The sequence below is a fragment of the Nymphaea colorata genome, chromosome 3, assembly GCF_008831285.2.
Source record: "Nymphaea colorata isolate Beijing-Zhang1983 chromosome 3, ASM883128v2, whole genome shotgun sequence".
NCBI classification, from domain to species: domain Eukaryota; kingdom Viridiplantae; phylum Streptophyta; class Magnoliopsida; order Nymphaeales; family Nymphaeaceae; genus Nymphaea; species Nymphaea colorata.
In genome coordinates this window covers 27,082,785-27,102,201 of record NC_045140.1, presented here as the reverse complement: position 1 = coordinate 27,102,201, position 19,417 = coordinate 27,082,785, and the positions used below count along the sequence as shown (strand labels likewise).

Sequence of the window (19,417 nt, the reverse complement as noted above, 5' to 3'; positions counted from 1 at the left end):
CATCGTCACTGATAAGACCACTCAACGGCCTTTGCTCGATCAGTCTCTATAATGAATCCACTGTAAAAACGAGCTACCGTAAGAAAGATCAATGGCGGAAGATCAGACAGTTGAAATTTTACAAGAGCAATTTGATCAGAATGTTTGGAACTTAGAATATTTCTTTGGCATCAACCTCAATGATGTTAACTGTCTTGTGGGGTCCGACCGGTTGAGAGAGAGAGAGAGATGGCGGAAAAAGAAGGGGATGTGGAACCAAACAAGTGGAACTGTCGGCAACAGAAGATTCGGCCATGGAATCCGGCGTGACAGCGAAGCACCACACCTGGTGGCTGCTGCGGCCCATGTACACACGTGTACATCCACAATCCATTCTCCTGCCGGCTTTTTGTTGGCTGTAAGCGTACCTTCACACGTCAGCTGCCTTCGCCACTTGTCTGCGCCGCTGAAGCTTCCCTTCTTGCCGGCCGATCGTCCCCTTCCTCCCCGTCCTTTCGCCGGAAATCTCCCACAGAAAGGCCGATCCATGCGAAGCCGCCGTTCGCCAGGCTGCATTGTTTAAATTAGCTCGGACCAGTCCAGTGCAAAATCTGGGTTGCGTCGCGTCGCCGACTGTTAATGCCCTTAAACTTTGTTCTTAGAAAAATTTCAAGCCTAGTACAAAGGTGTGAAAAAGATTATTCAAGAACAAGATGATCACGAAAAATTTTACACTAGCAGGAATCCAAAAAATTAAGAACAGTCACCATAACTTTTTTATGAAATGTGTTAAGGTTCTTGATTTACATGTTCTTGGAACATAATGATTCGAGATACTCTACATAGTTAAACTTGCAAAATCCGGCTAGAGTAGAAGATGCTAGAGAGGGAAAAATCGAGTGTTATGTTTATCTTCTTTAAATCCCAGCTCTTCTCTGCATTGCAAAATAAAAATTATGATTTGTTTCTCAATCAAAATGTTATTGCACCATGGTAAAGACTTGAAATTACAATCCTATAACTTAAAAATTATGTGGAGTTCTTACATCTGACCTCGGCTGGTGACTCAAAGTTAAAACTTTCTAGCTCTAGCTCTACCATTATGTACTTTCTTTTTTAGAAAAGAAAATTTATGCCCCATAACATCCATAACCTCTTAAAAAACATTATTCGATGAGCAACATTAGCCAACTTGAAAACAGAATAGGCAAAATTAGACAACCCAAAACACATGAAACAAAAAAATGAAATGTAGGGGGATACCAAAACATTTAAATAATTTTTTCCCTAACTTAGTACTATATGGAATGAGAAAAATCAAATTGTGAAACTTTCTTCTCGAGTGATGGCAGTTACAAATATTTGATCAATGGTCAACAATCATATACCTTCAACTCTCTGATATGCTCCTTGGAGAGCAAACGTCCATAAAATGTTGATTATATAAAAATGATATTCTATTTCAATGGCTGTCATCAGATGCCTTCTACAAGAAAACAACTGTTTTGTGGTTGTGAATATATTAAAAAAAAATGCAAGAATAAATAACGGGCCCTATAGGAGAGACGGAAGAAGGGAGATGAATGAATGCAGTGAAGACAAAGGAAGGGATATACAACCCCATATAACCGAAAGGAGCCATTAAAAACGAAATCTAAAGGCACTTTTGATTTCGAAAAACTAAAGCTATAAAAACTAATATCTTAATTACAAAAGTTTTTCAGTTTCTTTCTTCTTTCTCCACTTTGTAGAGGCTCTCCGTTTCACAGAAAAGGCTCCAACCATCAGAACTTTTATATATATATATATATATATAAGAGAGAGAGAGAGAGAGAAAAGGGGAAAAAAAATTGAATCTGAGGTGAAAACGCAGGCGAAGAAAGACCCTTTTCCCAGCAGCAGTCTAAACGACCAAATAACTAAAACAATAGAAAATTAGAGAGAGAGAGAGAGTCGTTGTCAGGCAATGGAATGTTGAGGCGCGCGGGAGAGTGAGAGGAGGGAGAGTCGATCTCTGGTCGCGGGGTTTCTGTCAGGGATTGGAGGCAGCGGCGAGAGAGGGAAAGGCCAGTCTCTCCCCGCCCTCTCCCTCCCCCAGCTAATATTTTGAAACAAGAGAGACTCTTGATTGGTTTCTCTTTCGTTCACATCCTCGTCGAGAGAGAGAGATAGATAGAGAGAGAGAGAGAGCGCTTTTTACACATCTCGCCATTGGATTGCCTCCAATCGAAGTCTACGTGGTACTCCTCTCCCTCCCCTTCTTTGTCTCTTTCATTTGTTCCTTCATTTCTTCATTGGTGGTTTGCCTTTTCTCTTCTGGTGCATTCTTTTTTGCTCTATCGCTTCCGTGATCATTCTCGTTTTCCTATTTGGCGTTTTGATTCTTATGGTCCTTCCATTTCTGGCGTTTCCACGAGAAGAATTGGGGCTCCGTGGAACCCTAGCTCATTCTGCGTCGGGCTACTGAATTTGGGTTTTCTTGGCTCCCGCTTTGTTGTGTCCCTAATGGCGGTTGATCAGAACTCTGTGGCAAAGGACCTCAGGCCGTTGAGTGGCGGACGGAAGGTCGTCGACGATCCCCGTCTGGCCTCGGTTCATGGTGTTCCCGCGAGTGGTGGCGTTGCGAGTAGCCCGATGTCTAGGTTGGGTTTTGAAAGAGATGCGCCTTTCTGGGGTTGTGATCCTTGCGAGGCTGGGGTGCATGACGGAAGCGCAGAGTCGAGTGTCATTTGGAATGGGCAAGTAATGCCACCACCTCCGGCGGGAGATTTTCAAGGGAATTGGGTGAGGGGTGATGCCATGGATCAACCATCATCGGGGGAACCGGCCCGGCATTTGTCTAATGAGGGGTCGAGCAGCAGGCATGGTGGCAGTGGTGGTGCTGGATGTGAAGATAGTTCCAGTGGTGCTGGCTCTGGACACGATGCGGATACCTTGAATTCAGGTAATGGTTTGGGTAATGTTGAAGGGTTAGATGACTCTGGGGCAAAGAAGGTGAAATTTCTCTGCAGTTTTGGTGGTAAGATCCTGCCTAGACCGAGTGATGGAATGCTTAGGTATGTGGGCGGGCAGACTAGAATTATCAGCACCAGAAAGGGTGTCAGCTATCAAGAACTGATGCACAAGATGCAAGAGGCTTATGGGCAGTCGGTGGTGATAAAATACCAACTCCCCAATGAGGATCTTGATGCTTTGGTGTCAGTTTCTTGCGACGAAGATGTGGAGAACATGATGGAAGAGTACGATAGGCTATTGGCAGGGCCGGTGGATGCATCATCTTCTTCTAAGCTTAGACTATTTCTTTTCTCTGCCGATGAGATTGATCAGTCTGGAATCATGCAGTTTGGAGATGAACAAGATTCAGGTCAGAGATATGTCGAGGCCGTGAATGGGATAATGCCGGAGACTGCAATCAAAAGAAAGGACAGTGTGTCTACAATAAACTCTGATGGCCTGCCAGGTGGTGGTGATGTTACAGATGCCACTCCTACAGGCCAGATTGATACAGGGGCCATGGCCCCTCCTTCCCCATCTCTAATAACACTTAGCCCAGTCTCTAGTGATGCTGCTTGTTTGCCATATCTGCACTCTAATAATCCATTGGGGTTCACAGAAGTGCCAGTTGCAGGAGGCAAGTTCCCCATAGCTCCCCCAATGAGGCAACAGGATGATGGTATACAAGTCACCAAGCCACTGAATAGTACTAGCGGATTAGATTCTAGATCTGAGATGGTATCCTTTGAGTTACAGAATATGCAGAATGCAGGACATACTAACACGTTTAAAGGTGTTCATAAAGACTTGCATGGCAGACCGGACTACAGGAGCTATCTGGATCCTGATATCCTCTCGAATGAATTTGCTTCTCAACCTGCTTCTCAAATTTCCCATCTGGATGCCCAAATGGTACGCAATGCTGCCCTTGGTTACAGACTGCCTGACCATCTGTTGCAACAGCCCGGTGACATTGTTGGTGTTCCTCCAAATCCTTTTCATGCTATGCAGGCTGGGTATGTGGTGTCAGGCACTACTCCATCGTCTCAACACATTGTATCTACTTCTTCATCTCCTCAAGCAAACATGAGCCTGAATATAGACCAGCATTTTGTTCCCTTGATGCAAATTCAGACTGAACAATTTCCAGAGCGAAGTCTTGTTGGCACGGGGGTTCAAGGCAATCTGGTTTACCAAGCACCTCAGTTGCAAGCTGCCACTCAGTTATCAGGGCAACCTTCCAAGCAGCTAAACGCACTACATCAGATTCCACTGCCAGATCACCTCTGCCCAGAAGGATGGGGTGGCCTGCATTCAGGAATCCTGCCTGAGAGGGCCACAAAATTGGAGGACTGTTATATGTGTCAGAAAGCATTGTCACATGTTCATTCGGATACTCACCTACAGGAGAATGGGTACGATATGAAATCTGTTTATGAGTCCAATCCTGCTATTCATTCTTGTTATTCAGAAGGATCTGTGAAACCTGGTTCGCCAAACTGGCCTTCTAGACCCACTGTGCAGGCTACAGTTGAGTGTCAAGCAACTGGAAACTGGCAAAAGTCTGTAGCAAATAATGATCATGTAACTGCTTATCATATGCCCACACATGTGTCTGGACCTTATAAATTCTGTCAGATGCCTGAAGAGCAATATGATCCTGATTTGATTCTTCAACCGAAAGTGGAGAAATTTAATTGTTCTGGGCTATTGCCTCCTCGAGATCAAGGTATCATGTTGGATATACCTAGCATGAGCCGGGAAAATCATGGACTTGTGCCAGAAGGTCCAAATGAGTCTGTTTCCAAGAAGTTTGCAGTTGTTTTGCCATCTGCTGAGATAGAGAAGTCTTATGGTCAACTTAATAATCCTTCTCAGTCTCATCAAGATGTTCTTCAATCTTTTGGGCAACCTGGTTCACATGTTAAACAAGATCTTAGAAAGGATGCATTTGGCCTCATTGATACCTCTGCATCAACAGGTGTACCCTTTACAATTATCGGAAGCTCTAGTCAGGATTCTCTTGCGGAATTGCCTTCAAGGCATCGTCCTGTTTCACCGAGTGAAGGTTTTTCTCCTCCCACTTATTCTAGAGCAACTGAAGGGATAACTGAAGCACTTTCTGTGAACCCATCAAAGCCTATGCTAAGTCAGCAGTATAAGCCACCTTTTGATCTAAATTCAGCACCTCCAAAGGAAGACAGCATGAAGTGCAAATTGTTGGATGCAGGGCTGCGACTAAGTGCTAGACAAGGTTGCACGACTGTTGATTCAAATGCTATTATTGCAAATGAAGAGATCTTGCCGGATCTACCCAGTACCTCAGTGAACAGAAAACATATAATAAGTCCTACTAGTCAGGCAGCAGCTATTTTTGATGAGAATTGCATCAAACCCATTGATCCCCTGGCTACTAACTCTACACATGATGTGTTGGTTCAGAATATTCAACCACAAGTATCAAACAGCATTTCTCATCTACAAGGGCAGCATGGGTCATTTCCAGATTTGGAGTCCCATTGTGAGCCTACTCTCTCTACTGATCCATGGAATGGTTTGACTGCACCTCAGTGTATCAGCTCTATGTATGGCACCGGGAAAGACATGGGTAGTGCTCATGTTTTGGAAGAAGACGCTCTAAGAGGTGGTCTTGGTAACCTTGCTGTTCCTTCTGTTGGTGTCTCATTTCCATTGGATGTCCCCAGTAACAACGGTAAATGGGAAGGGGAGTTTCTGGATCCACTAGCATCGAGATTACCATCAAGCACATGCATATCCGATCCTTGGGATTTAGTACAAGATGCGGCAGCGAACCTTATGCCAGCAATCAAACCTGTTACTCCTAAAGTGTTTGTTCCAACAGACGCATATAAGCACAGTTTCTCAGAGATATGTGGCAGTTTAGGCACTTCATTGGAAGTTGAAAAATTAAGTTTGAGCCAACAATCAAATATGGGTGATGAAGCAAGATCAAACAATGATTTGTGCTTAGAACATTTTCCAGGCCACGAAGGTAAGGGTCTTTTTTTGTAAGACCTTCTGTTCACTGTTGCATGTGTTTCCACAGGCTAACAATTTCAAGGGAATATTTCAATTTGTTTTTTAGCTGATATTCTTTGTCTGATTGAACACCTTTTCTGTAGCATTAGATGCCTTTGTGGATGATCCTGTTAAAAAAGAGCTTCAAGCTGTTGCTGAGGATGTGGCAACATCAGTTCTCCAGTCTTCACTGACTGGTAGTCCTGTCCTATCCACTTCTCCTGTGCTTGGTGTGGGTGGCGAAGAGAGGAATGATGATGTTCCATTGGACAGTGTGCAGACATCGGTTGATTCCATGGCTGAGGTTGATCTACTTTTGCTTTTGTTTGCAGTATTTTGCTTTTGGTTGGTTGGAAATAACATACTTCCAAACAGTGTTTTAGGGCCAAAATTTTGGAAATTTCGAGGTCTGGCTTACCCCTTTCTGAGGATATTGGCCGCTTACAGGTTTGAAACTGGATCCTGCATTTTCTCATGCACAACATTTTTAATATCTCTTGCCTAATGTTATGCTTTCTTATGTTAATTTGTTATCAAATATGGCAGATCATAAAAAACAGTGATCTGGAGGAGTTGAGGGAATTAGGTTCTGGAACATTTGGAACTGTCTATCATGGAAAATGGAGGGGTTCTGATGTGGCAATAAAGCGAATTAATGACAGATGTTTCTCAGGGAAGCCGTCAGAGCAACAACGCATGGTTAGTACCTGGGAAGACTGTTATTCGTCTCATCCTGTGGTGTTTCTGTCCTCTCCTTTTTATCCTTTCTTTTCTTTCCCATTTTCTGGTAATGAACTATAATTGTTTCTATCTAGAGAACTGATTTCTGGAACGAGGCGTGTAAACTTTCTGATCTACACCATCCAAATGTTGTGGCTTTTTATGGAGTTGTTCTTGATGGTCCTGGTGGGACTGTGGCGACAGTTACTGAATATATGGTTAATGGTTCACTCAGGCAAGCTCTGCATAAAAATAATAGGTATTTCCAACTTTATATTTTGGTTCAGTGTTATGTACCTATACTACCATTGCTGGTTTTGGTAACAGTAGTATTGATGTTGATTGATCTTTCATAAGGTAAGCAGTTCACTATAACAACTGCAATAACATATGTTTTATTATTGTCAGGATACGTGAGAGGCGTAACCGTATCTACATTGCTATGGATGTGGCTTTTGGTATGGAATATTTGCATGGAAAGAATATAGTGCATTTTGACTTAAAAAGTGACAACTTACTTGTCAATCTAAGGGACCCTCAGCGCCCTATATGCAAGGTAAACCATAAGATTTAGCTATCAGCTTATTTTTCTCTTAGTTTGTGTTGTTCTTAGTCAGTGTCATGACCTTTGCCTAAGTGACCATGTAGTGTCTGGACCTGAACATCATGAAAGTAAAAAACAAAGCACATTTAGATATTGAACCCAAGGAAGACGCCTCTTGAATCATTTAGGAGATCATGTGGAATACATTTTAGTCGTGAAGGTTGGTAGGACTTCAAGTGACCACGAGAATAGAAGTATGTTACCAAGGATTCTCTATTTTCACTTCTGTGTCGCCCTCTTACATATATTTGTCACACTGAAATCCTTGAAACCACATCCGTGAAAGATAGCTAGTGTTAAACACCGTATTTGTTGGTAAGTTTAATTTTTAATATATTTTCTTTCTGTGACAGGAAAATGACTAAGCTTATTGGTTTGGAGTTGTAAATAGCTTTCATCTTTAAGGAGGGGCAAAATGAGAATAAATAAATAGCAACATTCGGACTCTTCAAGTTATGGTCATAGCAGAATAGAATAGAATTTTATGACATTTAGCATCGTCATCCTTAATGTCGTCTTTGTTGCAACTTACTGTTGCAACTTATGGTTGCCCTAATTCTGTAAACCAGGATCCAGGTCAGTTATTTCATAATAGAATAAAAGGTCTTTCGCTCCATATGAAGTGTTCTCATGAAAGTCCTGTTCTTTCCCTGTTGTTCTTCTTGTATTCTTTTTTGTTCTTGTAGAGTTTATGAATGTTACAGGTGATATATAAATCTTCTCTTTCTCCTTTTTTCTTCTGCTAGATGGGATTACAAACATCCACAGAGAACCTATTTCCATCAAAACAAATTTTGTTGGCAGCTTTCCATGCTCTTTTCTAGGTTCGATGTGTTGCCAAAACAAAAAAGTGGATGTGCATGTCCTTTCTATTTGTTTGACTAATTACATGCCTGAAACATGGATGTTGGGAAGCGTATCATGCAGGAGCAGGTAGATCTGTTTGCGTCATTGCATGGTTATGTCCAAATATATGAAGGATTATTGTTCATTTGGCTGATAAAGTACCTAGGGACATTTACTGTTCATTCCACACATCTTTTCCAATTTTTTCTTTCTTGGATTAATTATCTTGTCCGAGTGACAAAAAGAGCTGTATAGCTGCCGGGTTGCTTTCATCTACCAGGTTGAGTTTAATGAGCCAAGCTAGTTTACTTGGTTAACCTTTCAAAATTAAGTGTACGTTGGCTCTGCCTTTTTTCACGTGGGATACACTCACCCGTTCGTCTGATGCAATTTTGCTACCAGGTTGGAGATTTGGGTTTGTCAAAGGTAAAACGTCAGACGCTAATTTCTGGTGGCGTGCGGGGAACACTTCCCTGGATGGCTCCAGAGCTTTTGAATGGTAGCAGCACGTTGGTTTCTGAAAAGGTAATTCTCAAATTTGCATCTCCAGATTTATATTGCTGTCGTTCTTTATACCTAACTATTCATACTGGATATTAGGATTTGTGTTTAATGCCTAATTATTTATATTGGAATTTCCACTTGCATGTTTTTGTGTCAAAGTTTTCTTGTCTGTAACCAGGTTGACGTGTTCTCTTTTGGGATTGTGATGTGGGAGCTTCTAACTGGAGAAGAGCCATATGCGGACTTGCACTATGGAGCCATCATAGGTGACACGTTAATTTGCGCTATTCACGAAGTTGGCTATGGTTGCTCATTTTGTTTTCTGGTTTTGTGAAACTGCAGGTGGTATTGTCGGTAATAGATTGCGGCCCCAGGTCCCTGATCACTGCGACTCTGATTGGAAGTCTCTTATGGAGAAATGCTGGTCAACAGATCCATCTGACAGACCAAGTTTTACTGAGATAGCTAGCACCCTGCGCTCAATGGCAGCTGTCCAACAATCAAAAGGACAAAATTCTCAGCCTCAGGTTCAGAAGTAGGCGAATCCTTCGGCCAAATTTTGGTTCTGAACTGGCATTTGTGCAGTTGTGTCCAAGTTGCAGGGGAAGGGAGCTGCTTATAATTTATCTGACAAAGATGGTTCGGATGAATTCGCAGTTGTCATCAGAATGAGCAGATTCCAGTTGTATAGATTTGTCGGTTGGTTAGACACTAGAGTCTCAAGGTTTATATTTTTTGGAGGATGGTCATGACCTTTGCCTATATACGTAATAATGTGTGTGAAAGTTGCGTTACTGCATGTCAATACATAAACAGAAAAAAAAGGAAGATTAGTTGGTCGTTTTCTTTTTTGGGTAACCTTGGGTTTGTTCTGTTCTTCTTTCTTTGGGTTTATGGTTTCTTGATCGGCCCAAAATATTGGCCTCTTTCAGCGCAGTAATTGCCAGAGGGCTCCTACTCGTACAGACGGCTAATTGAATTCGAATGTCGTGGCTCGTCGGGGACGGATAGATCCGAACATATAAATTGTTTAGGGCGGTACGCACTCCTGTTAGTTCTTCGGTAGTTTGATCTCTCCTTCAAGTTCATTTGAAATTAGCGTTCTGCAGCGATTCAAACGCCCTCTCAAGGTGGTACAAAATCCACCCTCCTCCGTTGGGTAAGCGGGATTACTCTTTTAATGAAAATTTCAGGTGTGATTCAGAAAATTTCTGGTTTACATTTTCTTCAATCAGGACCACTTCTAATAGGGGGTTGGGGTTAGGACTCGTTGGATCCAATGTAGCCTAAGGACCTCACCTTTTTTCATAAAATTTTGCACAACGTGATGAAGCTTTGTTTCAAGATTACTGCCCGGGCCTGTCGGCCAATGCTGAAGGTCTTGTTGAAATAACAAAAACAGGCTCAAGTTTCAAAGTTCTGATTTCTTTCATTCGACTGTCATAGAAAACCAACAGTGAAATGAAAGAAATCAACGCTGAATCCCGTGTTCGTTATTTCATAAAAAATTGAGCTTTTTTTTATTTAAAAGTTCAGTTTTAAAATATAATGCAAACTACTTTTGCAGTGCTGAAAAATAAGTAAGTAATTATAGGAAAATCATAGTCGATAGTATTTGGGATACAAAGATGTACATGTGCATAAATCCAGGAACACAACAATCTTTAATATTTATGCTAAGCCAAATGTATATTTTTGAAACAGAACAACCATCGGGACATGCTTTCCGTGTGTGCGTCACACACATAAAGAAAACAAAGTACTCTAATTACATACAGATAGATTGTACAAAACAAGAGGTCGAACGTAGTAAAATGGAACCCACACCATGAAGCTGCAAAACAAGGGCATTTTAATTTTTCATCAAGCTCAGTATCTTGGACTTCAACTGTTCACTATTCCACCTACACGAACAGGGAAGTCGACGTTGAATTTTGCTTGTTCCAATGACCGAGAGCCGACTGCTCGCCGAACTTGTTATGAACATGCTCCTCGTCAAAAAAAGGGTTGTTGGTGTACCATTCCTTGGCTTCGCATGCGTTGGTAGCTGCGACCGCGGGAGAAGATTCCTTCTTGCAGAAAGGGTTTTCATAAGATTCCTTCACGCAGAAAGGGTTGTCATAGGAACAGGCCATAACATTTGGGGAACAATTCTCGTCATTCTCTCGGAACGCGTTCCATTTTTTGCAGTCAACCTGGTTCTCTTTTGTTGCTTCTTTCCGCAGGCTCTCCATCTCACTCACATGATCTTTGAATTCCTTCTTTACCACGTCCAGCACAACGTCGCCGTAACTGTCACACCAGGATCTGTACATGTGCGTCAGAGAGAGACAGAAAAAGAGAAAGAGAGAGGGGGGAGGAAAGGAGGGAGGGATTATATTTACTTGGGGAAGAATTTCTTCAAGTCGCTCTTATCTACAGGTAACCTTGTTGAGATTGCTTCAATCTGCTCATTGCTGTGAAAGTCAACAGAAAAGAAACAGTTCTGCTTAGTCATTGTTTGTCGCCAAAAGAAAGAGGCAGTTTGAATGAGGTAGAAGGAGCCATACCTGAAGTTATGGTTGGGATTTTTGGTGCACAACTCTGATTGAATGCGTGACAGTTCCTTTTTTATGTTCTCTCCCAAGACCTTAGCATACACAGTAGTTAATTAAGGTGAGCATGAGAGTGTGGGAACCGTAGTTCTTAGATAAGTAAAAAAAAAAAAAAGCCAAGCTATGTATTAAAGACGAAGTGGAAAAGGTTCAAGAATTGTGCATATAGTCTGAAGCTTTCAAGTATTAAGGTTCATAGGAAGCAAGAGTGGAAGCAAAGCGCAGGTGGAGGCAGCTCTTTTAAGGCTTGAGAAGCTTCAAAAACATGTTAAACACAAGTTAAATGGAGGAAAGCGAAAAATTGGTTGGTGCGTTTCCATTGGTAAGGCACTAGAGAGAAACATGAAGCACCTGTCTTGTGTAATTTAAATTTGAGACAGTTGATAGATTAAACCTGTATGTCTGACTGTAAGAAAAGAACAACAGTGTCATGCCTACCTTGTCAATGAAGAAATCAGAGGCAGAACCGTCTGAATGTATTTTCTTCTTAATCAATTTCGTGTCTGGTCCCTCACCAATTGGCTTAGAGGCAAGTGCGCAAGGGCCGGTACCAGTCGACACAATGTCATCTGATCTCTCCCCTGGTGGAAGATAGGGAGTTGTAGAATCATCCTCCAAACCTCTCTTCCTCCACATCTTTAGTCCCCACGATTTCTTTCCTTGTTTGGACGAAGCGGTTTCGTTGGCGAGGGAAGGACTTGGTGGGGAGCATTCGGGCATGAGAATTGGACTTTGTGCATCAGATGATCGATTGTCCTTGAAGGATCCATTAGGCAGATTTGGCCCTGCTTTCCCTCTGTTCTTCCCAGATTTCTGGCCGGAGGAAAAGCTGGTTATCTTTGACATCGCCCCTTTCAACTGTTTCATGGGGGACCTGTGTTTTGGCTTGCTCTTTGAATTGTCTCTGTCGATGGAGCATTCATCCCTCAGCTCCACTACTGACCACTCTGACTCGTCATCGAAGTTCAATTGCTGAGCTGATGAAACGATCACGTCTCTGCAATTGATCTCCTCTCCTTGAACAGCCAGGCGCAGCAGCAGAGGCCTCTTGGAGGCGTGGTACTCCTCCTCAGATATGCATTTTGCGTAGAACAATTCCTAAGCATGCCAAAAGGAGAGAAACTGATGATTGAACCTAATGGAATTGCAACTACTTAAGGAAGAAGATTATACAGATGCCATCATGCCACTGATGCTGACTTACCTGTAGAAACACCAATTTGTCTCTGATGAGCTGCGGCGCCTCCTGGTTTGCTGGCGAAGCTATGAGGGTGTCAAGGAGGTTCGACCGGAAACTCGATAACTGGGATTCGGGCAACATCCCCTCCTTGTGGAGGCCCATCATGTTCAGCATCTTGTGGTACATGTCCTGCTGCCACTTCAGGTTCTCCGTTTGCTGCTTGGCAATGGATTGCTCATAGCTCTGGGAAGCGAGGCGTTTGGTGGAGGAACTCTTAAGAGAGAAGGGGAGGATGGTCTTGCAAATGGATGCAATAGTGTCCTGGAACGAAGAGTAATAGGTGGGAGTGTATGCATACACCATCGTTCCCAGTGGATGCTAGTTTTGCTCTTCTTTCAAAATCTTCTGCTCTCTTGTTTAATCTTGTCCTGAGCCTTCCTTTCTTCGGGTCTGAACGAGGAAGGATTGAGAAGCTTTTCTTTTTCCTTTCTTAAGAAGCAGCAGCAAGAGAAGGCCACGAGCTCCCCTCCTTGTTTCCACGGTGGTGCCTTCTCCAACGGTAACTTCAAAAAAACTAGCCGTTGAGCCACCAGCCCCAGTGCCGTTGCGACCTCTTTTTCTCTCTCTCCGCCTTTAATTTTTATTAAAAAGGAGCCTCCGCTGTCCGTCCCGAGTCAAGAGCGGTTTTCCTCGATACTAGACGACAAGTGTCGGCGATAGTTTTCTAGTGTCTTTGTCAAATAAGATACTTTGCGATATTTTCCATGTCCCAATTTCAAACAAGACCTTAAACTTAGATTGATGCATGGTAATTATCAACCATAATCTGAATCAGAATGGGCCAAAAATGAAAATCAATCTCTAACCAGATTCAGATTTAGTATACAGCTCCTAATTTGGAACCTGATTAAGTCATATCTGGATAAGCATTGGCACGAATTTTTGAGCAACTCACAAGCATAAGAGGTCATTGGGGATCAGAAATTGTTTCATAAATTTACTCGCTTAAATAAGGCAAATCTGTAGAATAGCTTGTTATAGTGTTTCATGAATCCATCCTATTTTTTTAAGATAGATTCATGAGACCATAATAATGCGTTACTGCTGTTAAACAACCCTTAAGTAAACACTAGGTCTTCTATTTCCTCTTTTGCACCGTACTGATAGATTTCCATCAATTCTTGTTTCTTTGTTTTGCAATGCAAATCAAATCAAATCAATTAGTGGTGACCATGTAAATATGAATCGTCACAGGAACTGCACACTTGTTATCTGATCAATAGTACAATAAATCACAAATAGGAATATGTCATAACTTATTGTATTATCAAAGCATTTTGAACCACACATTTGATATGCTAGAGAAGGCAATGTACTAATGAAAGGACACTGGTGAAAACTCTTGCGGCCGGAAAACATAGTAAGGTGAAATGGATGGTGACTTGATCTCTATTATGGAAGAAATATTGTAGAACATGCAATAATAAATGTAATGATCTTCGTTTCTTTGCTTTTGATAAAATTATTTCTTTCTCTACATTGTTTGCTCATTAGTATTACTATGAGAGCTCCTGCTTTGTGCTATACATCCTACTTTGCCGCGAGATCTGAACAACCAATTAGCAGCATTCCTGTATTATTACTTATCCTCCGTTATGCATGAACAACCCTTTCTTGGGTTTCTAGCACTGAAACATCTCATTTGCAATACCAAATCTGGAAAAGAATGAGAAACCGCATATAACTGGATTTTGTTGTTACATGGGATCATGGTTGTCGAACTTCTAGGCTGTTGGCTCGATGAGCCAGCCGATTCAGCAGAAATACATTTATTTTTAAATACCAAATGACTAATAATTAAAATCATTCACAAACGTGGAATCAAATGTCAACTATTGATCCAAAACCAGATCCATGAATTAAGCAGGATCCATAAACACAACAATATCTAGATACCAAGAAGTTGTTTGGCAGTTGGAAGAGCGTTCCATAAATCTACTTAAACATTGGAACATTAAAATTAGGTATCACTTAATCTACCTTACTATTTAGCACACGTTCATAGAACACTTACAAAATATATTTCATTTACCAAGCGACCCCTAATAAGACTTGGACTCCTACATATATATATATATCATCAATACATAATGTCCGGCCATGCCAATGCACAATGAATGTGCTGCCGACTATATTAATATCATGCTTGTTAAAGCATGCAAAGCGACCGCTGAGCGTACACGCGCGCGCATACACACACACTCTCTCTCCTAAAAATCATTAGCTCCCAAATAAAATATTGATTATATGCTATGAATCAGACAGAGTTTACAACGGTAGAAGTAGGAACATCCACATCAGAGTCACCATCAGCCAAGACATTTATCAATGGCCAGGCAGAACAGATGGACGTATATGCACTATACACGCGTACACAGTAAAAGCAGCCGCAGAAGCAGTTCTCAATTATATCTGAGATCTCACACACACACACACATGAAAGCAGTACCCCCAGCCGGTGGGTGAGCCATTTAAGTGCTCAGCGGGAGCCGCTATATTATTTCTATGGGAAACAGAAGAAGGAAGTTGGAAGGGCCGGCCAGATACGGCCGGCGACTGGTCTCTGGTTTATTAGATGCCTTCGCTGCATTCCGGGGGCGGGACTGGATAGCGGGATCTGTCGGTGCAGTAGTCGTAGATGAGGTGGTTGAGTCGCACCCACCTGTAGCGCCTGGCCTGGTCGGCGTCCAGCGCCTGGTAGGCCGGCTTCTCCCACCAGTTGGCGGAGCTGCTGGGGCAGCCGGCTGGGCCGGGCACCGGGCAACCCTCGATGTCGAAGTCCTTGTAGTATGCGTAGAAGGGTGCCTTGCTCCAGTCGATCTTCTCCAGCCCGCCCCTGGTGGCCCAGTCGTCTGCCTCCCACAGCGTCGAGTATATTCCCATGGGCTGGAATTTGGGGTACGGCAGACCTCTTGCCTCGTTGTTCTTGTACACTCTGATCGGCACCTCGTCCACCGAAAAGCTAGATAAACGCAAAGGCGAAGCACAGGCAAATACTTATATGCTTGATTATGAGTACCAAACCAACAAGATATACACTGAAAAGTACGCACGTATTTGGTGAATGGGCTTGTTTGTTCTTAAGTTTGGCCATAATTTGTCTTATACATATAGTGCAGGCGAGTGTTGTTCCTGTGTGTGTGTGCAAAATCATTATGAGCGACCACAGATGTTGCACGTTGGCTTGTAAAAATTGTTGATAGTACGCAGGACATTAGATGGGAAGTATATGATTTTGGACTGGTGTAGATGCAACATCACCATGAAGTGATATTGAATGGTGACTCTCACTATCTACAGTAAAGTAACCCAGATAATAGACGGATGAAAAAAAAATGTGTAAACTAACACTAGATTGTGAAAAAAACTCATTTTTTTATTGTTTTGTTCTCAATTATTTATAAGGGATGAATCGAATGGCCCTTATGAGGGAGCTAGCTAACTCTAAGATAATTAAAGTTGTCATTTATTCACTTATGTGTGTGTGTGTGTATATATATATATATATATATTAGTGATTGGTAGATAGCAGATCACTCAAGAGATAAAAACGAAACCTTAAATTCATGTTAAAAAGTATTTTAAACAAAACGTGAACATTCTAATGTGTTTATACAAACTAATTTAATATAAATCATATTTTAGATTAAGTCATTTTTGTAAAAATAAAATGATCTTTCTATTATCAGAGTTTTGATGTTATAAAAGGTGTTTATTTTTTATTATTTAAAAAACGTTATTTAAGTAAAAAAAAAAACACATAACTTAGTATCTGTTTCTCAACAAAACACTCTTAAGATCATATTTATATGGTTAGGTTGCAAAAGAAAGAAAAAAAACTAATAATTAATTTTAGTGGATGTGATTTTTGTCTCTTATTCAAGTGGTCGGATAATATGTACATAGATATAGATATGAACTTCGGGTTCTTTTGAATGTACTGTAACTGGAATGAAGTTCGAAAAGGTGCACATTTATTATGATCGGTCCTGCCGTCCCTTGACGTAGAACTCTCCTTCTTTCCACCACCAAGAAATTAAAAGACATGACGCATGTACTAGAGAAATTAACCCAAGGTATCGAATTCTAGACTGCCTTCAACTTGTAGTTTTAAGAGCAACCAACTTACTAACTTAGCCGGTTCCAGGCCATTCTCTTCAATGGTTGACCCCTCCACTCACAAGGCCACCGTCTAGATGTGAGGTTTTTTCCCTTTCTTTTCGCCAACTTCGTTCTTATGGAAGGTCTTTTTTTGTTTCTCTTTTTCAAAGCAAGGACATATTGGTATAGAACACACCTACAGCTTCCTGATAGAATCCGGCGAAGAACAAAAACAGATCGTTATCAAGGAACTTACACTACGTGGTAATGGTTCCAGAGTATGGAGTAGGTGTGGAAGTCGGCTGCGGGATCGAACCAGAGATTGACACGCTGCTCCCTGTCGCCCTTCCCATGAGCATACACGTTGGTCTGAACGGTGTAAGGTTGGCCGGATCTGTTGCCCAGGAACTCGAAGTCCAGCTCGTCCCGGACGGTGTCGGTGTCCGAATTCATCTGAAGACCGCAAGCTAAAATCGATCAGAAAAGTCGAAGATCGGAACAGTTATGAAGGAAGGCGATATGTTGAGAATCGTAGCGCATGGAAAGTGTACATAGAAGGCCGTCACAGTCCCTGCGGAGTCGCCGGGGATGAGCTTGATTTTCATGCTAACTTTACCGAACAGGTACTGGCTTTTGGAGGCAAAACCGCATCCTGTTTAATAGTTGAAATGCAAATTCATGTTAAGATTCAGGAGGGGGAGAGCCAGAAAGAGAGAAAGGAACAGAGAGAGACCAGAAGATTGGTCAAGGATGAGTTGAATGGCAGTTCCTCCTTGGATCTGCTTGATATGGGTGTCGGCCCAAGTGATCCTAAAGTCTTGGAGGAAGGTAGCAGGACGACTCCACGCCAAGAGGAAGCACGTGTGGATGCATAAGGAGGCAAACAAAAGGCTGCTGGAAGAAGCCATGTTGTGAGGAAGGGGAAAAGGAACGAGAAGGGATGGGATGACTGAGGTTGAACATGGGGCTTCTTATATATATAGATGTATATGAGACATGCATTGACCATGACAGAGAGAGAGAGAGAGAGAGAGAGAGAGAGAGAGAGAGGGAGAGGTCGCGTCAGTGCATTCAAAACGAAGGCGGCCCCATCGGAGGCCTGCGACAGCTCTGAGACGCTTAGACCTTCCACATGAAGAGTTTCAGTCCAGGATACACGCTGGCCTACACGAACTGATTTTATCTCCTGTTCAAAAGAATGGATGGGGTACGTCTCGCATCGGTGCAGAAATCAAAGGCAACTGAAATTGCTACCCTTGGATTAAAGGTTGCTGCTCATGGATAGATACCAAAGAATAGAACTCAATTAGCAGGGATGTCTTGGAAAAGAGAATGAGCCATGTTACAGAAGTAAAACTAATGGTAAATCTTGCTTCTCTTCTTCTCCTACAGATTTACATGAAAATTTATATTTGATCATGAACTTAAGCCCCAGTCTTCTAATAAATTTAAGAACATGAAATTCTACGCATCTGAGCTCTTGGTTTTGCGGCAGGTAATAGGATCTACTTTCAGACTTGAACAATTTCAACCATGTTTGATCCCAATTGCAGTCCCATTCACAAAAATCAAGGGAGCAGCGTAATTGCCCAAAACAGTGGCCTATGTCTTTTGATAGCTCATTTTCTTTTTCATTGGTTTCTTCATTTTATCTTTCGAGCAGGCTTTGGAACTGAGCATGTACCATTATCTCCTCTTAGTTATACTTCAAAGTACTGTATGAACTGCGTGTGCATAAATGTTAGAGAGAGAAAGAAACGAAGAGAGCTTTTCACGCGGCCCGCAACTGCAGTACGTGCATTATTTTGGCCACCCGCCAAATAGTTGACTGACAACATTCTCTTAAATTCTTAGGTGCACACCCTTACTGGAAACAGTAGTTACATAATAAAAGGAGGTGAGAGAAGGACCGGGAGAAAAAGGACATGGGCACAACGAATTTGCAGTGATCCCGAGACCGTTTCCTCGAAACTGATCAGAAGCGTATCTGTGTCCGCCGTAACACGTGCATCTCTGTTCAGCAAGAAATTCACCACACTCAAACTGTTCAATCAGGTCATTTTATCTCATGAACAAGAAAAAGAAAGTGATTTGAAAATCCTGAAATCTCTAAATTAAGGAAAGTGAATGCCTATGCATAATTGAGGTCTCGTTAGGTTCTTCAGGTCCCGCTGCACCGACGCTGTCCCATCCTCGGTGTTGGCCCAAAACAGCAGCACGTGTCAGATTCTCATTACTGGAAGATGTGGATGACGACGTTGTACAGAGCGTGGTGTGAGCAGAGAGCGACCTCAGGGGACTGTAAATGCATTGGCCCCTCTGAATTTGTCACTTGAAGTTCGAAAGATTGAAGGCTTGAAGCTACCAAGCGTCTGCTTTCCAGTCTCGTGTCATTGCATCCATGCACTACTGTCGCATTGATTGAACCCACCAAACTATGTGAAGTCTAACTCGGCTTCTCCTTCACAATCAATATTGGGTTAATTTTAAAGTGTTGAAGAGCCCTAGCACTGAAGTGGGATATCCTAGTGAGTAGCCAGCTAGGTAGCTGACAGTGGAACAAATAATAAATAATATTGGTGAAGAACATTATGTTCCTGCAAGGTAGCATTGACTTCATATGTACCGATGTTGTATGCCCTGGTGAAAGCTACTGTTTTCTTTTCTTGTGTGAAAAGATGGAAAAAGATTATTACCCACTACCCAATAACACAATAAAAATAGAAAACCCAGAATTCGTTTTTGCAGACTTAGAACACCAATTCTTCTGATGCTTCTTTTTGAATTTTATGTGTT

The 19,417-nt window shown here is 42.1% G+C and overlaps 3 protein-coding genes across 4 annotated transcripts; 1 reads left to right on the top strand and 2 right to left on the bottom strand.

Moving 5' to 3' along the window:
• Nucleotides 1-1,888: 1,888 nt before the first annotated feature.
• LOC116250101 (uncharacterized) lies at nucleotides 1,889-9,544 on the top strand. Of its 2 annotated transcripts, none has more exons than XM_031623494.2 (10): nucleotides 1,889-2,219; nucleotides 2,400-5,986; nucleotides 6,123-6,316; nucleotides 6,388-6,459; nucleotides 6,559-6,711; nucleotides 6,828-6,991; nucleotides 7,141-7,288; nucleotides 8,585-8,707; nucleotides 8,865-8,952; nucleotides 9,029-9,544. In XM_031623494.2, exons 2-10 carry the CDS (start codon nucleotides 2,485-2,487, stop codon nucleotides 9,223-9,225), a joined length of 4,641 nt encoding a protein of 1,546 aa, XP_031479354.1. In that variant the 5' UTR covers nucleotides 1,889-2,219; nucleotides 2,400-2,484; the 3' UTR covers nucleotides 9,226-9,544. The 2 variants fall into 2 exon arrangements, with proteins under 2 accessions (XP_031479354.1, XP_031479353.1); XM_031623493.2 differs by having other exon boundaries at nucleotides 1,890-2,219; nucleotides 6,117-6,316.
• A 783-nt stretch (nucleotides 9,545-10,327) lies between these two features.
• Nucleotides 10,328-12,960, bottom strand: LOC116250624 (uncharacterized). The gene is made up of 5 exons (XM_031624390.2): nucleotides 12,485-12,960; nucleotides 11,719-12,378; nucleotides 11,236-11,315; nucleotides 11,071-11,142; nucleotides 10,328-10,993 (listed from the first exon to the last, which is right to left on the bottom strand). The coding sequence occupies exons 1-5, from the start codon at nucleotides 12,821-12,823 to the stop codon at nucleotides 10,591-10,593; spliced, it is 1,554 nt and encodes a 517-aa protein (XP_031480250.1). The 5' UTR covers nucleotides 12,824-12,960; the 3' UTR covers nucleotides 10,328-10,590.
• A 1,780-nt stretch (nucleotides 12,961-14,740) lies between these two features.
• LOC116250625 (probable xyloglucan endotransglucosylase/hydrolase protein 7) lies at nucleotides 14,741-17,574 on the bottom strand. Its single transcript, XM_031624392.2, has 4 exons — nucleotides 17,355-17,574; nucleotides 17,173-17,273; nucleotides 16,878-17,074; nucleotides 14,741-15,482 (listed from the first exon to the last, which is right to left on the bottom strand). Exons 1-4 carry the CDS (start codon nucleotides 17,527-17,529, stop codon nucleotides 15,092-15,094), a joined length of 864 nt encoding a protein of 287 aa, XP_031480252.1. The 5' UTR covers nucleotides 17,530-17,574; the 3' UTR covers nucleotides 14,741-15,091.
• Nucleotides 17,575-19,417: the final 1,843 nt, after the last annotated feature.

Excerpts from the sequence above, each read along its gene's own strand:
- LOC116250625 (XM_031624392.2), bottom strand. The coding sequence starts at position 17,529 with ATGGCTTCTTCCAGCAGCCTTTTGTTTGCCTCCTTATGCATCCACACG. Across the intron at positions 17,274-17,354 it reads CATCCTTGACCAATCTTCTG|GATGCGGTTTTGCCTCCAAA; the intron begins GTCTCTCTCTGT and ends ACTATTAAACAG. Across the intron at positions 17,075-17,172 it reads GGACTGTGACGGCCTTCTAT|ATGAATTCGGACACCGACAC; the intron begins GTACACTTTCCA and ends TGCGGTCTTCAG.
- LOC116250624 (XM_031624390.2), bottom strand. The coding sequence starts at position 12,823 with ATGGTGTATGCATACACTCCCACCTATTACTCTTCGTTCCAGGACACT. Across the intron at positions 11,143-11,235 it reads AATCCCAACCATAACTTCAG|CAATGAGCAGATTGAAGCAA; the intron begins GTATGGCTCCTT and ends TGACTTTCACAG. Across the intron at positions 10,994-11,070 it reads TTGAAGAAATTCTTCCCCAA|ATCCTGGTGTGACAGTTACG; the intron begins GTAAATATAATC and ends GCACATGTACAG.
- LOC116250101 (XM_031623493.2), top strand. The coding sequence starts at position 2,485 with ATGGCGGTTGATCAGAACTCTGTGGCAAAGGACCTCAGGCCGTTGAGT. Across the intron at positions 5,987-6,116 it reads ACATTTTCCAGGCCACGAAG|CATTAGATGCCTTTGTGGAT; the intron begins GTAAGGGTCTTT and ends CCTTTTCTGTAG. Across the intron at positions 6,460-6,558 it reads AGGATATTGGCCGCTTACAG|ATCATAAAAAACAGTGATCT; the intron begins GTTTGAAACTGG and ends CAAATATGGCAG.